The sequence below is a fragment of the Porites lutea genome, chromosome 10 (assembly GCF_958299795.1).
Source record: "Porites lutea chromosome 10, jaPorLute2.1, whole genome shotgun sequence".
Classification (NCBI taxonomy): domain Eukaryota; kingdom Metazoa; phylum Cnidaria; class Anthozoa; order Scleractinia; family Poritidae; genus Porites; species Porites lutea.
In genome coordinates this window covers 31,349,510-31,370,229 of record NC_133210.1, presented here as the reverse complement: position 1 = coordinate 31,370,229, position 20,720 = coordinate 31,349,510, and the positions used below count along the sequence as shown (strand labels likewise).

The 20,720-nt window shown below is 39.0% G+C and overlaps 3 protein-coding genes across 5 annotated transcripts; 1 reads left to right on the top strand and 2 right to left on the bottom strand.

Annotated features, from left to right (window-relative positions):
• Nucleotides 1–281: 281 nt before the first annotated feature.
• LOC140951053 (selenoprotein S-like) lies at nucleotides 282–5,449 on the bottom strand. 2 transcript variants are annotated; one of them, XM_073400276.1, is made up of 7 exons: nucleotides 5,267–5,449; nucleotides 3,443–3,580; nucleotides 2,751–2,857; nucleotides 2,068–2,157; nucleotides 1,894–1,960; nucleotides 1,660–1,716; nucleotides 283–721 (listed from the first exon to the last, which is right to left on the bottom strand). In XM_073400276.1, exons 1-7 carry the CDS (start codon nucleotides 5,352–5,354, stop codon nucleotides 702–704), a joined length of 567 nt encoding a protein of 188 aa, XP_073256377.1. In that variant the 5' UTR covers nucleotides 5,355–5,449; the 3' UTR covers nucleotides 283–701. The 2 variants fall into 2 exon arrangements, with proteins under 2 accessions (XP_073256378.1, XP_073256377.1); XM_073400277.1 differs by lacking the exon at nucleotides 1,660–1,716 and having other exon boundaries at nucleotides 282–721.
• Nucleotides 5,450–6,388: 939 nt separating this feature from the next.
• LOC140951050 (uncharacterized) lies at nucleotides 6,389–11,174 on the bottom strand. 2 transcript variants are annotated; one of them, XM_073400272.1, is made up of 3 exons: nucleotides 11,118–11,174; nucleotides 8,903–9,995; nucleotides 6,389–7,898 (listed from the first exon to the last, which is right to left on the bottom strand). In XM_073400272.1, the coding sequence occupies exons 2-3, from the start codon at nucleotides 9,978–9,980 to the stop codon at nucleotides 7,153–7,155; spliced, it is 1,824 nt and encodes a 607-aa protein (XP_073256373.1). In that variant the 5' UTR covers nucleotides 9,981–9,995; nucleotides 11,118–11,174; the 3' UTR covers nucleotides 6,389–7,152. The 2 variants fall into 2 exon arrangements, with proteins under 2 accessions (XP_073256373.1, XP_073256374.1); XM_073400273.1 differs by having other exon boundaries at nucleotides 6,389–7,877.
• A 1,025-nt stretch (nucleotides 11,175–12,199) lies between these two features.
• On the top strand, nucleotides 12,200–20,285 carry LOC140951052 (B-cell lymphoma 3 protein homolog). The gene is made up of 7 exons (XM_073400275.1): nucleotides 12,200–12,381; nucleotides 12,509–12,965; nucleotides 15,119–15,221; nucleotides 15,763–15,973; nucleotides 16,869–16,957; nucleotides 17,548–17,793; nucleotides 19,673–20,285. The coding sequence occupies exons 1-7, from the start codon at nucleotides 12,375–12,377 to the stop codon at nucleotides 19,724–19,726; spliced, it is 1,167 nt and encodes a 388-aa protein (XP_073256376.1). The 5' UTR covers nucleotides 12,200–12,374; the 3' UTR covers nucleotides 19,727–20,285.
• The last annotated feature ends 435 nt before the right edge of the window (nucleotides 20,286–20,720 follow it).

The window sequence follows — 20,720 nt, the reverse complement described above, 5'->3', positions numbered from 1 at the left end:
CTTTATAGGTTGAGGTAGTAACTTTAACAAATTTATCAGGTCATAGTAATATTATTTCTGATTTTTTTTATTATTATGCAGTGATGTATTGTTAAAATTCATTGTGACCTTACCCAAGTTACAGAAAAACGGTAAAAAACTGTGATGTTACAATGTCCAAAAAAGTATGCTGATTGTCTTTTTATTGATTTGTTTTTTATTGCAAATTTGTGTTTTGCAAAGTACATGTATTGTACACTGTATATACCGGTATGCATTTTTACTGTTTCAAAGGGAGAGAGGAATGTTACAGCAAACATTACTATCACTATCAAAATCTCATAATAAATAATATTAAAAGAATTTAATTTACCTGATCTACTATTGTACAAAAACACATCATTTCAGGTGTTTAGAAAGTTTTTTTCCCCAAGCATCAGTTTACCTTTTCACAGTTAAACAGTGTTTCAAAGGTAAAAATCATAAACTCTATTCTAGTGAACAGAAAAAGGAAATTCTGTATCATTGATTTCACACATTGTGTCACTAAAACACCAACAATAGTACCTTTTCAAGGACTAAGATAAACATTATCAGACCCTCTATTATAACAAACAAAACTATTTCAAAATTATATAGATACGTAAATTTGTCTACAGTCAACTATGAAGTCATATACTTGAGCCATTGTTGGTGATCAGTGACTGTGTGGGAATTTAACCTCATCCTCCTCCACCGGCACCTAAAATGTAAAACAAAATAAGTTGTACAGTAAAATTTAATAAACTAACAGTCATAATCCTGTAAACCGGCTGTTGTAACTTGTACTTGGACCTTCCAGCCATTTCACAGTGCAAATATTTTTTCACCATTTAAGACAATGGGGTTTAAACCTTCATGTCCCAATATCCACAGATAACTTCTTCGGAGTGATTTCCAAACATTTCCTTAAATAATTAGTTGAGAAAATTTGATAAAAGATCAAACCATTGATATTGTAAGGAGAAAATTGATGTTGGTCACAAGGGACTAAAATACAAGTAATGAATTCACCTTACCTAAGTAACTGACAATATGTTAAGGGGGAAATTAATGCTACAAAGTGGCAAAAGGTTCTGATGACTGTAACCTGATATCAGGCCCAATTTTAGCGATTCTTATACATTCTCTCTAACGGCTACTGCTAAATCTGTTTTCTTTTCACCTTGCCCGCCGGAATGTTATTTACAAAGCGAAATGAAAATTGAGCCTGATCTCAGGTTATGATGACTGAGGTACATGGTCATAATGAACTACGCAACAAAGTGTCTTTTCTGTTTATCCTCTGTCTTAGTTTATGAATGTGATGGGACACAACAAGATGCTTTGTCTTAGATTTTGTTCCATAGAAGTAATATTATAATACAAGTAGCAAGTCACTTATTGTCTTGGCAGTTCATAGCATAGCCTCTCTTGTGTTTTACACATCCTTTTCCCCACCTGTGGACTGCATCAAGGGCGAGGCAATTCATTTGCCTCTCTCCTCGCTGCCAGTTAAGGTGAAATGGGTTGTAAGGTTATTGATTCCCAAATAACATAATTTATGATGTTAATTGACAGCAATTATCCCTACATCTTGTTGTGCAGCCATCTAGTATCTACGGCAAATGTCTGATTCCAATGACAGCCTGAGATTATTACCTCTTCTTGAAGGTCTGTAACTAAATCCTCCCCCACCTCCTGATAATGGACTGTAATCTGTAAAATCAACATTACAATGTTAACTGATTATGTGTTGCCAGGGCAACACCAAACTTGTGCTCACCCTTAAAACATTTTTGTAGCCTTTTTACAACTGATCATTTCCAAACTTAAATTTGGAGATGGGTGTATATCTTATGTGTCATGTATTTTGAATTGACATGTATTCTTTACCTGATTTTCTGAGAGGTTTGTCTGATTTCTTTGGCTTCGCAACACCCCGGGCTTCATTTGACTCATCCTAAACAAAAAATGAAAAAAAAAATCTCAGTTAAAAAAAAAAACACAAAAACTAGTTGAATGAAAATTGATTTTATTTGTGCCCTAACAAAACAGTAGAATATTTACCGAAGATTTGAATTTTTTGGAGCGATATCCTTTTCCTTGTTGATGTCTCTCCCAGTCTTCTATCCTCTCTCTTCTTTTTTCCTCCTCTTCCTGAAATATTGGGAATCATTAAAAAAACACTTGGTTATGCCACACCTACAGAGAAACCCTGCCTTACAGCCACCTCGGTAATGTGATCACCTCGTTATTACGGCCATTTTTTTTTGGCCGCCAGGCAAAACAACCATACATGTTCTTGCAAAAATACCCTTGTTAATACTGTATGAATCAACCTAGGGTAAATCAAAATTAACCTGAAATCAAATTTGACCTGTAAAGGATACTCAAAATTGCAATGTGCCAAGGATGCCTAATCAAAGTTGCAGACTTTGAAATTCATTTCACTTCTCAAGACCTATATTTATAGTACACTCATTAAAACCCATTAATTTGATTTCATTAGTTGTTTCTTTGTCGCAGGGGCTGTTCCTTTGAGCTACAGTGGCTCCACAGGTCAATCCTTAAAATGTCTAAGAAGAAATAAACCATGCTCACAATAATTGTGAGCATTATGATATACACTTTGAATCGGATATATGCACAAGCTACATGTATATTAATTTACAGACTGCCAGGTTGTGCTAGGATACAATGTCTTTCCTTTAAAAAATTGTGAACAGAATGGGCAATATAATTATACTAACCAACTTTTTGTCTTCCATGTACTTAGCAGCCTTTGCATCCTGTTTTTCCTGCCATCTCCTTCTTGCATCCTCCATTCTTTCCTGCTGAGTTGCAGCTTTAATAGGATCTAAGTATCAAGGGCAATGATTTAAGAACAAAACTGACAGCTATTGTTATTTTTCAGCAGTTGTCTGGGAATTTGGCACTGTCAGCTCACTACCCAAATCTGGGTAGTGCTTCTGATTGGTTGAAATAAATTTCCCACGTGGCAAGGGCTACCCAGATCTGGGTAGTGACGCGTCATCAGTATGGAATTTCTGCCCTCGTTTCTCAGACGTCATTTGGCAGGGAAACCAGTGGTAGCATCGCCAAATGTTGGCTGTTTCATAGAATGTCAGTGGACTGCTGGTCAACAGTTTACCGACAGTTGGCCGACAGAATTTTAGGGGAGCTCTTCAACACTTTTACCCTCAAAAATATATAAACAACTCCAGTAGAGGGTTTCTTATTTGAGATCCCTCACCCAAATGGTAAAACAAAGGCCAGACAGGCCATCTACTCTCTTGCCAAACAGTACTTTGCAGAGTACCAGTTTATATTTTTCACACTTTCTTTTGGCTTCCAAAACTTATCTCCCTTTAAAATTCATTCCTCAAACAAAAAATTTCAACTAGCAAGAAGAACAAGAATGATATAGGCCAAAATTACTCACCAAAGTTTGCAATTTCTCTTTGGCGCTCCCATCTGTCCTGTAAATCTTTCCAATATGGTCTCAGTTTTTGCCACAGGAAGACTAAGATAATCAGACCAAGAACAATGAACCAGCCATAACGTTCCAAGAAAGAGACACCTGCAAGTTTTTTAAGGAAAGGTATTGATAATGTGAAGCAAGAGGGTGGAATAGTTCGGTGACGCTATTGCACTTTTTAATACAGCTGTAGTGGGTATTTGGCTCTATTCCTGAGTCCACTTTCAGAATAAAAGTCCTTTCCTGCTTCTTTTAATCATTATTACTTGACATGATAAGTTGGCAAAAATCCATTAACACTGCAGATAAAAGCACCTTATAAAAACAGTCAGTGCTATAACTCTCCTGGATAATGTGGGAGACTCCAGATTTTGGACTGTATCAACCAGTCTCCAGATTAGAGACTGAAATCTCCAGGATAATCGCTGAAGTTTGCTAATTCTTGTAGACTCGAATTACTGACTGTAAAATATTAAATATTTTGCATGCGTTGCTTAAGTATGTTACTGTTAACATGGAATGTGTCCTCATAAACTCCATTACGCCATTGTAATTTAGGCAATAATGTGGCTAAATATGAACTGTTTTATGTGATATATGTCGATCAGAGTCAATGAGTATTTTTTGCACAAATGACGTCATATGCCATGCGACATGACGTCATCTATCATATCCCTTCCTCATCAATACTCAATATTTGAAGACTTGGGGAGTTGACAGCCCTGATCAGTTGAATTTCCAAGTTTAACCGGTGCAGGATTAACAGTTGGCAGATCAGAGTGCTTCACTGTAGAGCAGGGCCGAGTTGTTCAAAGCTGGGTTAAGATAACCCAGGGTTAGTTCGAAATTTGAATTCAGATATGAAAGCTTAAAAAGCAAATTCAGTTTAATTCTTTTTGTCAACAATTTGATGATTGGCTTCTCTAAAAAGAATAGAGAAAATTGTCCGAGGAAAATGCTTTTGGTGAAAAGAAAAAGAGACCCGCGTTAAAAATTTAACCCCGGGTTAGCGCTAATCAACCATCCAACAACTGGGCCCAGGAGGTCACAGGTTTGATTCCTGCAGCCCGACCAATACTCAGACTCCAGAACTGAGAAATGAAGGTTCTGCCCATGCCCTGCAATCAGCTAGACTTTTGAATGACTCAGATGAGCCCATAAAATGCGGTTCCATATTCAGAAGGAAACGTTCAAATGTGTCCCCAATACATGTATTACATGTGTACTAGGTATAACAGTTATAGTACAATAGTATTATGAATGTATCTGACAATGTAAAATTTGCAAGTCTGTATCATCTAACTGTATTGTTTTAGCTTAAGGATAGTAACTGTTGTTACACCTTTTTAAATAAAGAATGACTTTATATCTATATAAATTTGCAAAGCTGAAATTAATGAAAGCCTAAGCTTAATGCACTTAGTATATGCTTAAATACTAATGTGTTAAGCTTATACAGTCTTTAATTTCATTGTTATAATTGTCATCCTTAGGGGAAAACTGTTTTAAAGTTTGAACCGCTACCTACTGTAACCCTCATATATGGATGAGATATAGCAAAAAACTGCTGGTTTATCTGAGAGTAAAGGACACCTTAATGTTTTGCGTCTTTTTGCATGATATTTCATGCCCAATGCGAAAAAACGTCCGCTATTGCTTCTGCTGCACAATAGCACAGCGATTTAAATAGAACCAGTCACGAATCGGAAGTAAAAAACTTAGGAACTCCGAGACAGTTAATTATGACAGAAGACTATAAAGAAACAGCTGAATCGAAAGGAAACTCACCCAAGGACCAGCTATCTACCAGAAATGTTGGCGCCTTGTTCTTTGGGATTCCCTCGGATTGTTGTTCATTTTCAGCCCCTGCATCCATTATGAAGTTCAGTTCACTGGACAAGCTTGCATCCCGAATGAGCCGAAGGAAGATGATTTCACTTCGACGTGGAAATTCCTTATTTGCGATTGCGGTAAAAGCTTGGTGTTAGGCGCACGCAGTGTACTACCTCTTTGGTGTATGAGTGCTGGCCAGAAAATGTCGTGGGCTCTCCGTCATGCACAGGTATCCCAAGTTTAGTATCAGAGTGTTCATCACTTTTAAGTTTGGTATCATGTTGCTTAATCCTCAAAATTGCCGTGAACATGAAGAAATTGGAGGGGAATTTAGAATAGATTCAAGAAGATAAATACTCTCAGGAATTTTCAATGAAAAACATTGTACCTTCTTTATTTGGTTTGTTCTTACCTGTTGTGTGTTATTTTCACAATCTGCTATGTCAGTATGATTTAACGGATTTACTTCACTCTCAAGTTTCCACCCCCACCTAAATTCCTGTACAAATCCTTAATGTTCATAGCTGCTTTGAGCATTACACAATATGATACCACATGTATTTAACAATTATTCCTCGAGCCTGAATGGGCTCTCAGTCAATAGCGCATGAGGCCGAAGGCTGAATGGGCTTTGGACTCAGAGGCCATGAGGGCGAGATTATTGTTTTAGTAAAATCCAACTAGTTGGTAAAAAATATCGAGAATAAAAAACTTTTAGCTAGTTAAAGCTGGACTTTAATCCTTTTTTGCCGCCAACAAGCCCGTGCTTTTTGCTACTAATGGGCTATAACATATGGCCTAATAGCAGCTCAACCAATCAGAACGCATGATTACACTCTCATACTGAGCTTGGGTTGCTTGTGGGTCATGTTGTGGAGATTTATACACACGTGACAAGCTCTATGTTTTTTTATGTAATTTATTGATTTATTTATAAATCACCTATCTCAGATAAAATGTCTTCAAAAGCTGTCTTATATAACAGACGGATATTAACTCAGAAGGTTAAAATCAGATAGATTATTCATCCAAAATGAACACCATCCTGTTTTGAAAGCAAGAAAGACTGTCTAATAAACAGCAAATCTGTCTTAAATGGATCAGTCGCTTCTAGTGAAATAGAACTAATAAAACTTAAATCAAATGGTATACAACAAGCTCAGTCAAAAACTGTGAATCATTCAGCATAAAATTATTTGATGTAAATCACTTAACAGAACTGAATCAATAATAAGCTATAAAATATCTTATTTTTACTGTCAGAAAAGAATTAATAATTGGTAGTGTTAAGGTTGCAGAGTCCAGGGAACCATTGAGAGCAAAAGGACGGAGTACAGTGTAGAAGCAAAAATTGATAATAATAAATGGACAAAGTACTGTGTACCGGTAAATAATGTTTTCTGCATTTACATCTTAACACTGTAAGTCTCTTGAGGCTTAACTCTTTCAGCCCTTAGAGTGACATGATCATACAAGATAGATTTAATACTGAAATTTATGATGTTATATTTTATAATATAATATATAAAAATATTAAAGTGGGAGTCTAATTTTTCAAGTGCTTCTGGCTGGACTAGAGGCAGGTGGAAGGGGTTGCTGGCTAACTAGAGGAAAATATTATTAAAAAAACTCTTTGGAAGAACCTTAACATGGTATTTTTTTACTAATACATAACGAATTTGAATTTTTTTTTTTCAAAATTTGTCTTAATAGCACTCTTGCAATATTGAGGGGTATGAAAGTTTTTGCATTACTTATCTCTAAACCACCTCAAATATAGCTCCTAAAAGTTCATATGTTCTTCAAGTTTAAAAGAAACAGTGTCAGGAACAGAAAACTGTTCATTTTGATTTCTTGTCAATAGAAGCTGCAAACATCTTACTCGTTTTGAGGTATTCCTCTGCTTCTTCAGGATCATGCTGAGTCAATAGATGTCTTTTGAGGTTTCCTTTTCGTTTTAGATGCTGTCCACAAAGCTCACATTCAAAAGGTTTCTCTTTAGAATGTGTTTTTAAATGATTCCACAAATTGCTGTTACACTTGAACACTTTTGGACACTTAGTGCACTTATATGTCCCAACAGCATTGTGAGTTTTCTTATGTGTCGAAAGTGCACTTGACCAAGAAAAAGTCTTTTTACATATTTTACACGAAAAGGCCCCTTTACCAGATCTGGCATTTTTGGTGTAACGAGAGGAGCCAATCCCGTGAATGGACATACGGTGAGAAGAGAGTTTAGAAGAACAACGAAACATTTTGCCACAAGTTTTACATTTGCAAGGCTTCTCTCCTGTATGGATTCGTTCATGGTCTCGATGATTGTATCGACATCTAAATGCTCTGTTGCAATACTGACAGACATAAGGTGTTTCACCGGTGTGAAGCAACTTGTGCTTCTCAAGATGTGAGCTTTGTCGGAATGTCTTTCCACACTCAACACACTTGTACGGCCTCCTGTCATAATGGATGTTCATATGAGCTGAATAAGCTGTTTTGTTGGGGAAATGTTTGCCACATTCCACACAGTCGTAAGACAAATATTTTTCCTGCTTTGGCTGCTTGGGATCTGCAAAATTAACAAAGGCAGCTGTTGCAGCTGTTATTAGAGTTCTACCGAGATGACATCATAAAAATTTTATTATTTTGTGAAATTATTGAATTTGTTGGGATATTTTGAGAGAACAACATCTAAAAGTCCTACTAGCCAAAAACTAGCATTGTGGGGTAAATTACCTCTGAGTTACTAGTCCCATTTTGCTCTGATGACTCCATACAAATTCTCCTAAATTTGACTTGCTTCTTAATGTTATGAACTGAGTCAAATTTAGAAGGATTTGCATGGAGTCATCAGAGCATAACTGGGCTATTATCTCAAAGACAATTTGCCCTGGAACGCTTATGTTTGGAAAGTAGACCTTTGGGATCTTGTTCTTTCATTAATAATATCTCGACAAATCCCATAATTTCACAGATTTAGTTTATTATGACGTCACACTTTAAGACTCTATAGGGGAGTAACGGTGACATACTAGTGAGAGCATTTTTGCCTTTTGTCACTCTGACCCAGGTTCAAGCCTAATCAGAGTTGCATATAGAGTCGATCGCGGGACAAAATCTGATTTAAAATGTCCATTGCTGTACTCTAAAAAAAGGGATCACAATACTTTGAACCTGTCAAAGCTAGAGTGCCCTGGTTAATACTTTTAAGAAAAACTAAGATTTTCTGGTCAGCTGGGAGAAAAAGGTAGGTACCAAGGGCCATCAGGTGCAGCTAGAGCACAGCCCCACAGGTCTGATAAAATCTTAATAATTAACAACATCACTTTCGACCACAGGGTCGAACATTATGTTGAGACAAAGACAACACCACGGACCATCATTTTTCAGATGAAAAAAAATCTACCTAAGGCACACATGAATCGTTGTACCAATGAAATAATGTTGTTGGACCAATGCATGGCAGTAATCAGACTCGTGCATCTCTTGAGGACAGATTACCTCTGGACTGTTATAACCATACTAATTTTTTCTAACTTTTGATGCCACATTACATTACCTTCAGATTTAAAAGCAAAATGTTTTCAGTGTTACCTGTTTTTTTCTTCTTTTTTTTCTTTTGTGGTTTAATCCCTTGTTCAGAATTATCAGACTCAAGATTTAATGGCAACACAACAACATCCACTTCTTGAACAACAGGGGTTGATACCACTTGGTTCAAAGTGACACCAGTTTCTCCACTAGGCTGTTCAATATCTGACTGTTGGGTTGATGGTGTAATGAAATTTTTACTTTGAACAGTTGTTGACATCATTTCTTTCTTTCTTTTCTTTTTCTTTTTTTTCTGGGATTCCTGTGCAGACTCCAGTGAATTTGTAGTAAGTGACTCAGAAACACCAGCCATTCCCATTCCATTTTCATTTACGCTCTCTAAAGGTGGTGATACCTCAGTCAGATCCTTATCTTTATTTGCAGCCTGATTTGAGTGTAATTGGTCATCACGGGCCCCAGCTTCTTCATCAGGTGAAGTAATTTGTACTTCAGGCTCTGTTGTATTTTTGTTTCCTTCAACACTTACACCATTAGCAATACCAGCAGCTTTCTTTTTCAGGAAAGTCTGAAGAGCTAATTTTGTAGAACTGGTGATCTGACCAGGCCTCATTTCAACTGTTGATCCCTGAACTAAACTCTCCACAGGAGCAGCGTTGGTTATATTTCGCTTTCTGTTTGTCTTATTAACTTGCGTTTGGCAATTGACGACTTCATCACTATGGAATTGTAACTCTCTTGCGACCACTGGCAGTTGTGGAGAGGTAAATGAAGGTAAAGGTCCTGCTGGTGGAAATGATTTTGATTTTGATGCTTGTAATGTCTTTTGCTTGTTCTGATGACTTTTCAGTCTTTTAATGACATCAATGTGCGAAGCCCTTTGCGACCTACTGCTTGTAGCCTCTGCATCACTCATTACCGACACTTGTGATTGAGATGAATTGAGAAGTTCTGATGAGATTTGAAACACATGCACTGCCACATCATCACTGCTATTTAGAATATCTCCATTTTCTTTGTCTCCCTCGGAACTTGACTGGGCAAATTCAACAATGATATTGATGGCATCTGATGGTACATCAGCTGAGTTTCCATTAACCTCCATTTTGATGTGCTCATGCATGTGTCACAACAAAACCTATAACAGAAGACAATGTACAGGGCTTAAGCCCATAAAAAGAGCCAGGGGCATAGCTAGGGGGGTTGTTCTGTATTGCCCGTGATTGCCCCCCCCCCCCTTTTTAAAATTTGTGAGATAATAATTATCTCACAAATTTTAAAAAGGGGGGGGGGGGGCGGCAATCACATTAATAACATCTGCAGTGGACCATGTTCCTGTTCATAACTAAAATTATGAAAGTCATAGACCACAAGAGGTCCTCCTTCTTTCCTAACTGCCAAGTGCAGCGAGTGAAAAAGTGAAATAATGCAAATGAATGGGGAAAAAAGAGTAGAGATTGGGGCAGAGAGAGGAAATAGGACAACTGCAGAGGTCTTTTTGGATTTTGAATTACCGTTTCAGTGAAACGGAAACTGTTTGTTTACAGGAAAAAAGCAATATGGAGATCAAAGATCCCATCACTGTTTCTATTGTTTTTTCTTTGCTCGGGCTTCCGCCCTCATTTCTCTTAGCTTCGCCGCACGGCCCTTACATGTGCTCTCAATCTCTTGACTCAAGAGAAAACTAAGAGACTTCTCACAGTCTATGAAGGTCAAAGCAGTTAAGCAGCCATTGGTTTATACAGACAACATATTTGATCCTTCTCACTGCGTGAATACAAGGCCGTTGATTCACCGGTAGAGTAATTTATGTTACATGGAACTTGATTCATCTATGCAGCTATTTTTGTGGGCTTGTCCCTCCCCCCACGTTCACTGCTCATCCAAAAAAATATCACTTTTAGTAAAACACGGCGTGGATGTCGAGATGCCAATCCATTACGTAGTACCATAAGGGTGACCTCTCCTTTAAAAAAATCCTAACTACGCCCCTAAAAGCCACCATCTTCTTACTCTAAATCTACACAATGATTACATAGGCTGGGCTGGGCTTATTTACAGGGCTAGCGCGCTTTGAAAAGATGACTTTATCCTCTTATCTGAAATTTACATGAAGCAAGCAAACCCGAAGCTGCTGTGGGACTTCTGTTTACGACCGTAAAATATGGCCCTGTATTCTGTAGTTGCCCCTAAACGACCTATTTCTGTGTTTTTCACTGCAGATATGCATTTTCAACGAGCCATTATAAAGAATTCTTACCAATTGCTGCTGATCTCAAACGCACAACCGCTCTAAGCCGCCATTTTTTGGTCTGAGATGCGAGAGGGAACTGGAAAAGAGAGAATCTGAGAGGGAATTCGTGGGACAGGGGGGACAGGTTGGGGTCATTGCTTTCTGATGAAGATATGCCTTCACGCAAAAATTATGTTATAGCTTTCATTAACCATAAACTTCTTTCGACGGAGCTGTAGCTGCAATAGTAACTTGAAAGCGAGTCAAAGTCGATAAAAGCCTCTTCGTGAGTGACGCGTCACGGTTGATGGCGTGACTTTGTTTATGGCAACTAGTTGTTTCGCTTTCATGCGTTTTATTGGACGCTTGCCTCGGACAGTTGGTTGTAGCTGGAAAAGCAAGCCAGAATTGAGCTATAGAATGGAGCAAGTCATTTTAACGATAATGTATAAATTTAAAGTAATGGTTTTATACAAAACTGGCACTATTGAAGGCACAGCTTGCTGAAGCTAACAACAACTTTTGGCCTTCATGTCCTTTTTTGCATATCTGCTGGGCTATTACGATGCAAAATTTTTGTAGCTAACAAACAGCCCGGTATTATGACTCCTCAGGGGTTGCCAATCATACTTCTCTAGTTTTCTCTGGCAATATCTCGGCTTCAGTCTCGTACCGTAAAGGACAGGGAAAAAAATATTAACATATTATTCTAAACTACTTTAATAGCCACAAGCCCATATCGCTAAGAGATAAAAAATGGTGGCATGCTGCTGTTAATAACCAGGACAAACAGCGCTAAAGGTGTCGAGTTTTGAGTCTTTACTGCCAAGGAATTATACTAACAGGGTTAGAATTGTGATAGATACACTTTTTGCAGTGCGGGTATGGTCACGGATCTCGCAAAATGAAAAATCACTTTGTTCAGATGGATACCATTGTGCTGATGGTAAACCATTGGCTTTAAATCGCTATATTTTTAATGTCGTATATTTATGCGCGCTAGGTTAATTTGTGATTGAATAGATTATTTTTTGTTTGGGGGGGAAAACCCCATCTGCGTAGAGGCTCCTGATTGGACAAGCTGATCACGATGGAGTGATTAGCATCGTCTGTCACTCAAATACTAGTGATGCATATGCTGTTTATCAGGAACGTAAAACATGTCTGTTCAAAGTGGGAACTACACAGTCGAGCCTGAGATATGAAACTTTGTTGTCCGATGAGTGAAATGCGGGAAGAAAGGATCGCCGATAGTGGTTACAGAAATTCAGAGTTAATAGATTTATGGCTGGTGAGTGGTTTTTTTTTTTTTTCATTATTGATAATGCGCGTTTGGCGTGGATCTGGCGTTCATTCCTTTGTCGCCTAAATTGTAAGAATAGTAAAAAAAGCTGCTGTAACGTCTAATTGCTTTAAAGACGGCAATCGAAAACGTCGCAAAGGACATTCAAGGACAGCAAAGGGAGCGAGTTTGGAAGAGATAGAAGAAGATAATAAATCCAGTCCCACGCTTGGCATTAACAAACTACCTCCCGCGAAGTCTTGCGTGACCGAAGAAACGACGGAAAAGTCCGATCACTGGCGAATAAGACAGTCGGAGTTACAAGAGCTATCAAGTCCGAATGAAATTGAAAGCGGAAGCAGTCACAAAAAAATTGCCATCGAACATGAAGAATCCGATGTCCAAGACATACAAAGGACAACCTCTCTAGCATCTTCTTCATCGGGATATATTTCAGCAGAATCGCTTGAGCGAAAACCACAAGAAACTGTTTCGACTTCAGCTGCTGAAGGGCAAGTTGGGGATTGTGTGCGGACGGTGGCGGAAACAACACCCATGCCTGATTTATTTGGCCAGGATGAAGATGGAGATACGTAAGACATAAGTTTCTTTTATTTGGGGATTTTTGTACTTTTCCACTTATCATGATTGCATACTACATGTTACCCAAATTTCAACCTTGAGAAGGCTCGCCAACGCAATTTTTTTTAAATTGAGCTATATTTCCGCGGTGGTTTCCACCCGGAATTTGTTATTAACCTCTGAGCTTAAGTTCTCTAATGATGTTTTATCCCGGGTTACAACACCAACAACTCGCAAACCTACAATTTCATCATTAGCATCTTTGACTACGGTCGCCTAGGAAAGTATACCGGCTCTCTGCTGCTAATAGCGTCCCACCCACGAGAAACGCAGCTATAAAAATTGCTTACATCACATCACCACATGATGTTCTGCTGTGATTGCATTTTTAAGGTGTTACTGACTGTTATATGCATACAAACGCAAAAAAAATCTGTTGTAAATGTTGTCTGAACCAGCACCAACATGCAGTAATGCATTCTTCTACTGATTCAGTTTAGACGTCTCAAGACGTCTATCAGGGGCGCCTAATGCGATAAAGCGTATCGTAACCTACGCGACGCATGTTTGGGAAGTCTTGCCTTTTTGGTTGATACAGTAAAATCTCGATATAACGAAGGGCAAAGGCCGGACTGGCAAAATTTGTTCGCTATACCGAGGTTTCGTTATATCAAGGTTCTTTTTTATATACTTTACTATTACTGGGGTAAAGAAAATCGTTCGTTATATTGGTTATACCGAGGACTTTGTTCTTTAGAAGTTCGTTATATCGAGGTTCCACTGTACAAAACAACATTCATTGAATAAAGAAAAGCGGGGAAACTTTAACATTCAAAGAAGCTGATTTCATAGAACTTTTAATATTAGTCTAACTTCAGCTGCCCGAGAGGCGAAAGAGATGGCTTGGAACCGTTCATGCGTAATTCAATGATTTGGTTACGTATGATCTAACTTGGGAAACAGGTTCAAACCAGGGTTAATGGTTTAAACCAGAAGTATATCATCGAACTTAGGCTTCACCGATTTCGATGAGGGAAAAATCGAAAAAAAAAAATTCAAGCGAGGGTTGAATTCTATGGTCAATAGCAATGTGTGATGTCTGAAATAATAAGTCATATAGTTCAAAAATGAATGATTGGTTAAGTTAAGAAAATAAGACGACTTTCCATCATGTAATTTATCAAGCATGAGACGCAGTGTTTCATCACCAGATGAAACACCGAGAAGAGAGTTGAAAATACGACGTGCGCGCAGCGGAGTATGTTTGACAAACTTCGACGTATTCACATCTGGTGATGAAACACGTGTCGAATGCTTGATATTTCTTCTCAAACAAAATGATTTTAGCAGGAGAAATTAAGGATGCAAAAATGAGCGGTTTTTTATCTGATTTCTAAACGCTCATATTTAAACATTTTAAATTTCCTCTATAGTATATCATTCTTGTATGAGAAACCCACGGTGACGTTTTTGTTGTATAACATAGTCCTGATATAATAATATTCGTGGTCATTCTTATGGAAAGTAGTAGAAAAAACATTGTGATGTAAGACACGCTGTCAGTAATGCTAAGAGGAGATAAAATGCGGAAATCAAAATCCAAACAGCCAATCGTAATAACTTCCTGTCAGTCTTTATCATGTTTATGCTCGGAGCAAGCAATTCCAGGAACTGACGATGTATAATGACTGGGACAATGCGCATGTGGGCATGTACATTCTCAGACGGTTCAAAGTGATCATGAGTAACCACGGCGACCCGGAATACCGTAAAATTCCGAAAATAAGCCCCGGGGCTTATATTTTTCGAAGGCCCTTTTTGAGGGGTTTATTTTTGGAGAGGCTTATATTCGGAGGGGTTTATCTATGGAGGGAAATTTGCGTTTCAAAATCGATTGGGCTAACCTTATAGTTGGAAGTAAATTTACCGTTGTTTGCTTTGTTTTACTTTGTATTTGCGGGCAATTTTCCACGTACAAGCCCCTGGGGAGCTTATATTTGGAGGGGCGATTTAACGGAGGGTTTTCGCGTTACCGGTTTGGGGGGCTTATATTTGGAGGGGCTTATTTTCGGAATTTTACGGTATCTGAGTTTCTAAGATTCAGGTTATGGAAACTGTCGCAAAAAGATCTGGGTGTCAGAGTTATTTTCTTCTTTTCTTCCAGGTTTCTTCACATAGCTGTTGTCCAGGGAGACCAACCGCTGACCGAATTTTTCATACAAAAAATGAAGTCTAGGGGAGTTGATATTTATAACAAGCTTAGACAGGTACAAATACATCCGTGCATTTTGCCACCTATTTGCACTTAGTTCACTGAACTTAGCATCGGATATTTAAGGCTACTTTCACACGGCATCAGAAAATTCGTGCGTTTATTTGTTTCGTTCACTCAGAACCGGCTTATCCGTACGAAACTTTAGCCGCCCAGCCGTTCAAAGTTCCGTGTGAACGGAGCGAAAATATCGAACGGTCCCGTGTGATGGAGGCGACTGGTCAAATTTTTTAACTGGTCGAAAATTCACAGGGTCCGCGTGAACGTACTTAAGTCAAAAGGATATTGTTGTGTTTGATTGCAAAACATTTTAAAAAATCGTTTCATTAGAAAAAAGGCATAAATTCCTAGTGTAACTACAGTATAGCCTGCGAGCAAAGTAGACTCGCGAGAGGCACGCTAGAGGAGACGCGAAAGCCCCTCTGCCCCTCGTGGCTTCGCCGCTCGCTCGCGCGTTCTCGCACGGCTTGCTTGCCCAAATAGGAAAGCTTGCTCGCAGGCTAGTGTAACGATTACCTTGATACTTGTTCTTCTAGACACCACTTCATCTTGCCGTAATAACGCACCAATTATACATAGTACGAAAACTTATAGAATGCGGAGCTGATGTTAATCTTATGGACAGACATGGTCAGACCGCTTTACATTTGGCATGTCAAGAAGATGACCTGAACTGTGTTTATGTCATCCGTGATGCCAGCCAGATAAGTCGCGTCAAACTGAGGTTGGACTTGAAAAATTCTCAAGGTAGGTAGTTCAAGAAGGAGATTTCTAACACTGCAGAAAGCTCCGAAAAGAATTCCGAGCTTGAGGTGAGAATCGAACTCACGACCCTCTGAGGGCAAGTTCGGATGCTCTAGCCACTGAGTTACGGGGGTTCTATGGCGAGTAGGGTCGAAAATTTAATATAACTACACTAGTTTGAGTTGTGACGTAACACGTGGAAGGGACGTCTGCTAGTCGAGTAGACCCGCGTGTATACTGATCGGCCTCGAGCTTTTTTTGGCGTTTTTAGTTGTCCTTTGCAGAACTGGTCACTCGGCTTGGATACAATTTAGCAAAGGCTAGCTGGATGAAAAGGCATTCAAGCGTTCATTAAGATCACAAAGTTTTGAGTACGATCGGGCAAAGCCTTGCTTGTTTAATTCAAACGTCTTTTAAGCCCTAGAGGTAGTCATTTCGATTAATTTTCAAACAGAACAATGAAACTAGAAATGCTTCACTCGATCGCATTCAAAGCTTTGTGATCAGAATGAACGCTTGGGTGCCTCGCCAGCTAGCCATCGAGCCGTTGCTAAGTGGTATCCAGGCACGCGACCAAGTTCCGTAAAAGGACCTATGGTTAAGGGCCAATGACTTCGACTTGTCACGGTCCACATTCTCGTCCCCAGAGCTACTCGGCTTAATTGTTAACGGACCAGTGGTCTTCAGAGGCCTCTCGTTTCAAGATCACGTGACCAAGAAACGACGGGCTGTGGGAACGAGAATACACGGTCCATAAAAGGTGACTAAAAGGCCAAAAAAAGAACTTGGCTAATATTAATAAAGGATATTTACCAATATTAATAAAGGATATTTACCAATATTAATAAAGGATATTTACCAATATTAATAAAGGATATTGACCTTTTCTTCTTTGCAGGTTTGACAGTCCTCCATGTCGCCATTTTAAAGGGCAGCAAAAAGTTGATAGGAACCATCCTTGATATGGGAGCTGATATTAACCAGCAGGTCAGTATTATATCATATTTATTTGCCAAAACAGAGTGGAGGAAAAAAATTTCTGAGAATGCATTCCAAAACAAGCCAGTTTTAACTCAAGGTTTAGGTAGTAAGAGAAAAGGAATTTATTATTCATCTCAGGGTGATTTCTTTTGTTTTATTCCCTTAAGCTTCAGAGCCAGATAATATTGAAGTTATTCTATCGCCACTATAAGCCTCGACTTCGTCCGTTTCATTACTCACTGGAACAGAATGCGGAAGGCGGATTTTTACTTTCTATATTTGGAAAAAACTCTCTAAGCAGGCTAAAAGTAAATATCAAACACGAGAAGCAGTGTTTCATCAAATATCAAAGCGAATAAAGAGAGCTGAAAACGCGAGGCGTGGAGTATATGATTTTTTGACGCAGTTTAAGGTGTTTGATATTGTATTAAAACAAATGTGTCAAGTGTTTGATGCAACTTTTTCGAAGAAAGTCGTTCTAGATGAGAAATTAAAGATGCAAAACGAGAATTTTTTCATCAGATATCAAGAAATGTCACGATGAGTTTGAGAAATTTTGAGAATCAACTTTTTAACATTGCTCTTTATAAACTCAGGATTCCAACAGTGGCCGCACTTCATTACACCACGCAGTGGAAGCTGGAAAGTATCCCGTGGTAGAGTACTTGATAACACGTGGCGCTGACGTAAATAAAGTTACATTCGCTGGAAACACGCCACTTCACACGGCAAGCGGGCGCGAAATGGACGACATGGCGAAGCTTTTAATGACGCATGGCGCTAACGTTAACATTGCTAACCGTGAAGGGGATATCCCTAAAGTGGTGCGAACGAGTGAGCAGGTAGATATTTACAGCTTAATGACTAGTTCTGAGGGAAAAGAATTTCGATTTTCTCGAAGTTAACAAGATTAGCCGGTTTCCCGAAGGGCCCTTAACAAGTGACCATTAAAAAGTGATTTCTTACAACTCAACAAAGCTATCAGTAGTTCTATTACAAAAGTCAATTGGCCGCCATCAACTTTTGCGGTTGAAAGTACACTGCTACTAATAAGTTACTTTACCTGCTCAGAGAGTTTTGCGGGAAATAGTTTCATTGCTAGACTTCATATGTTACCTCAAAGAAGCCAATGGCAGCGCTTGCTTTTGAGTAGCAAAATAGGAAATGTTTCGGAAGGGCTGCTGTGTAGAGTAGGCAGCACAAGTAAGATATCACCCGAAAGCTATCCACTAGTACCCGTGTCGTCTTCAGTTGCCACAACAAAGAGCGCCGGGGAACAGATTTTCATTACCATGACAACAGTCGCGCGGTGTTCGAATACGGAAGAGGGTCAGGTCCCAGTTTTTCAAATAACACTACCCACCTGGCCACGGTTGCTCAAACGTAGGATAGCGCTATCCACCGGATAAATCTCTATCCAGTGGATAGCGCGAAGAGTTTTATGTCGATGGGTGTTAAGCTAGTGTTACGACAACCAAGGGCGCTCTCCGCTGGATAGTAGGGACTTTACGATAGGACGACGCGAAGGCAGCGAAAACGTCGCGTCAAAAATGAATTTGCGTTCTTTCGGTCTTTATCGCTATTATTCCAACTCACTTACTTTGTCAAATGTAGGCGAACCCTCCCGGAGTTGAATTTCTAAGAGCTATATTCAAGTTTGGAAAGAGAATAACATTTCGTCGTGGCCTGTTTACGTTCCCCAGAAAAAGTGAAATTAGGCAATTTCACGTCGTAGTCGTGCAAAAACGGCTATGAAATGTACAAAAAAGTGAGATGTACGTGCAAATTTGTTGTTTTGCCTACTAGATCTATTGTTGTTTTGGACGTTCTCGTTGCCGTCGCGTCGTCGGATCGTAAAAATAACGAAACAAAAAACCGATAGGTTTAGATTGGCAAAATAACAACTTTGCACGTGCATCACGCTTTTTTTGTACATTTCTTTGCCGTCGTTGCACGACTACAACGTGAAAGTGTCTAATTTCACGTTTTGTCGCGGACGGGAACACAAAACAACAATTTTCCTTTTCTTTTCCTGAACTTTGATACAATCCTTTAGAATACAACTCCAAAGAAATTTGCCAACATTTGACGAATTAAACGAGATGGAGTAGAGCGCGATTAAGTTTGAGGCAGCGCGAATTCCGCACTTTTAAAGTGACGTCTTCGTAGCAGTCGCCGTTGTCGTTGCATAAGCCCCTCATTGGCGGAATTATCAGGGGACAGAACCATCTGACTTTTGAACAATGGGGTCTGAAATTAAGGAAGTATGTACAAGTAAGTATGAGAAAGTCAAATGTTGGAGCTGGTAGCAGCAGCGGGGTAGCCCGGCATTCCTGATATCGCGGGTTAAAAAATGTGTCAATGTCGTTAAATGATATCGAAGGGCTTGAAAGGTACAAGTTACCCATAGATGAATAAATAATAAATAAATAAATAAATAAATAATAATGATTTGGAGGTAGCACATCGGTTCTTCGTCTACCTAATTCCTGGTCGAATTGGAATTTGGAAATGCTGGTTTTTGAGAAGAGGGGAAAACCGGAGTACCCGGAGAAAAACCTCTCGGAGCAAAGGAGAGAACCAACAACAAACTCAACCCACATATGGCATTGACGCCGGGATTTGAACCCGGGCCACATTGGTGGTAGGCGAGCGCTCTCACCACTGCGCCACCCTTGCTCCCCATAGTACGTTTTCCTCACTCCGTCCTTTTCTTTTCAGGCAAAAAGGCAGTTCCGTTCAAATCAAAAAGAAAGTAAACGAAGAAAAAGATGATTTCGCAGAGGGGCTTGCGGTAATTTCCAAACGCCGTCACACTTAAAACAAAGGCATTGAACTCATTTACATGGCGCCAGGAGCTTGCATGAGCTTGCATGAGCTTCCTTAAATAATGAGCAACTGAAAAAGCAACAAACATTGTAACAACCACACTGAAAACCACAAAAACGAAGACGCAGCGAAGAAGTATTAATCCAGGATTATAAAGAAAAAGGCCATCAATGCTAATGGCTGCGATGGAACTAAAGAACACAAGGAAATAACAGGAAGAGTGAAAAATACAAGACTCGATGTTTAGGGTTAGGATTGTAGTTAATTTTTACCTCAGGTAATTTTTGTTTTTCTTTTGTTTTTGGGTATGATAATGTATGCTGATCAAGTTGAAGCAAAAGAAAAACAGAAATTACCTGAGATAAAAAATTAACTACAACATTCACGTTCAAGAGAAGTTCATGTTATGCGGTCGGGGTCACCAGCAAACAGTTGAAATTACACAGTAGTAACAGAAAGGCAGAACGCTATTGAGGACAATAAAGTTGATTTATTTTTAGTTAAACTTAGTGTACTTACTTATTATACATTCAGACGGGAGAGGGGTTGAAAGGAAAAGGCTTGGACTTTGCATGTCGAACCTTTGATACTGGCATCTCTTTTCACTAGAAGTGCAATATAAGATGATGGTCTCCAAATGAATATCATATCATTACAACTTTATCCCCTGTATCTTCTCTTACATCATCATCATCATCATCATCATCATCATCATCATCATCATCATCATCATCATCATCATCATCATCATCATCATCACCATCATAATCATCATCAACATGACCATCACCACCACCACCACCACCACCATCATCAACATCAACGTCATCATCAACATCATCATCATCATCATCATCATCATCATCATCATCATCATCATCATCACCATCATAATCACCATCAACATGACCATCACCACCACCACCACCAACAACAACAA

Excerpts from the sequence above, each read along its gene's own strand:
- LOC140951050 (XM_073400272.1), bottom strand. The coding sequence starts at position 9,980 with ATGCATGAGCACATCAAAATGGAGGTTAATGGAAACTCAGCTGATGTA. Across the intron at positions 7,899-8,902 it reads AAAAAAGAAGAAAAAAACAG|CTGCCTTTGTTAATTTTGCA; the intron begins GTAACACTGAAA and ends CAGCTGCAACAG.
- LOC140951053 (XM_073400276.1), bottom strand. The coding sequence starts at position 5,354 with ATGGATGCAGGGGCTGAAAATGAACAACAATCCGAGGGAATCCCAAAG. Across the intron at positions 1,717-1,893 it reads CAAACCTCTCAGAAAATCAG|ATTACAGTCCATTATCAGGA; the intron begins GTAAAGAATACA and ends TTGATTTTACAG. Across the intron at positions 722-1,659 it reads TTACAGACCTTCAAGAAGAG|GTGCCGGTGGAGGAGGATGA; the intron begins GTAATAATCTCA and ends TTTACATTTTAG.
- LOC140951052 (XM_073400275.1), top strand. Across the intron at positions 12,966-15,118 it reads CAGGATGAAGATGGAGATAC|GTTTCTTCACATAGCTGTTG; the intron begins GTAAGACATAAG and ends CTTTTCTTCCAG. Across the intron at positions 15,222-15,762 it reads TTTATAACAAGCTTAGACAG|ACACCACTTCATCTTGCCGT; the intron begins GTACAAATACAT and ends TTGTTCTTCTAG.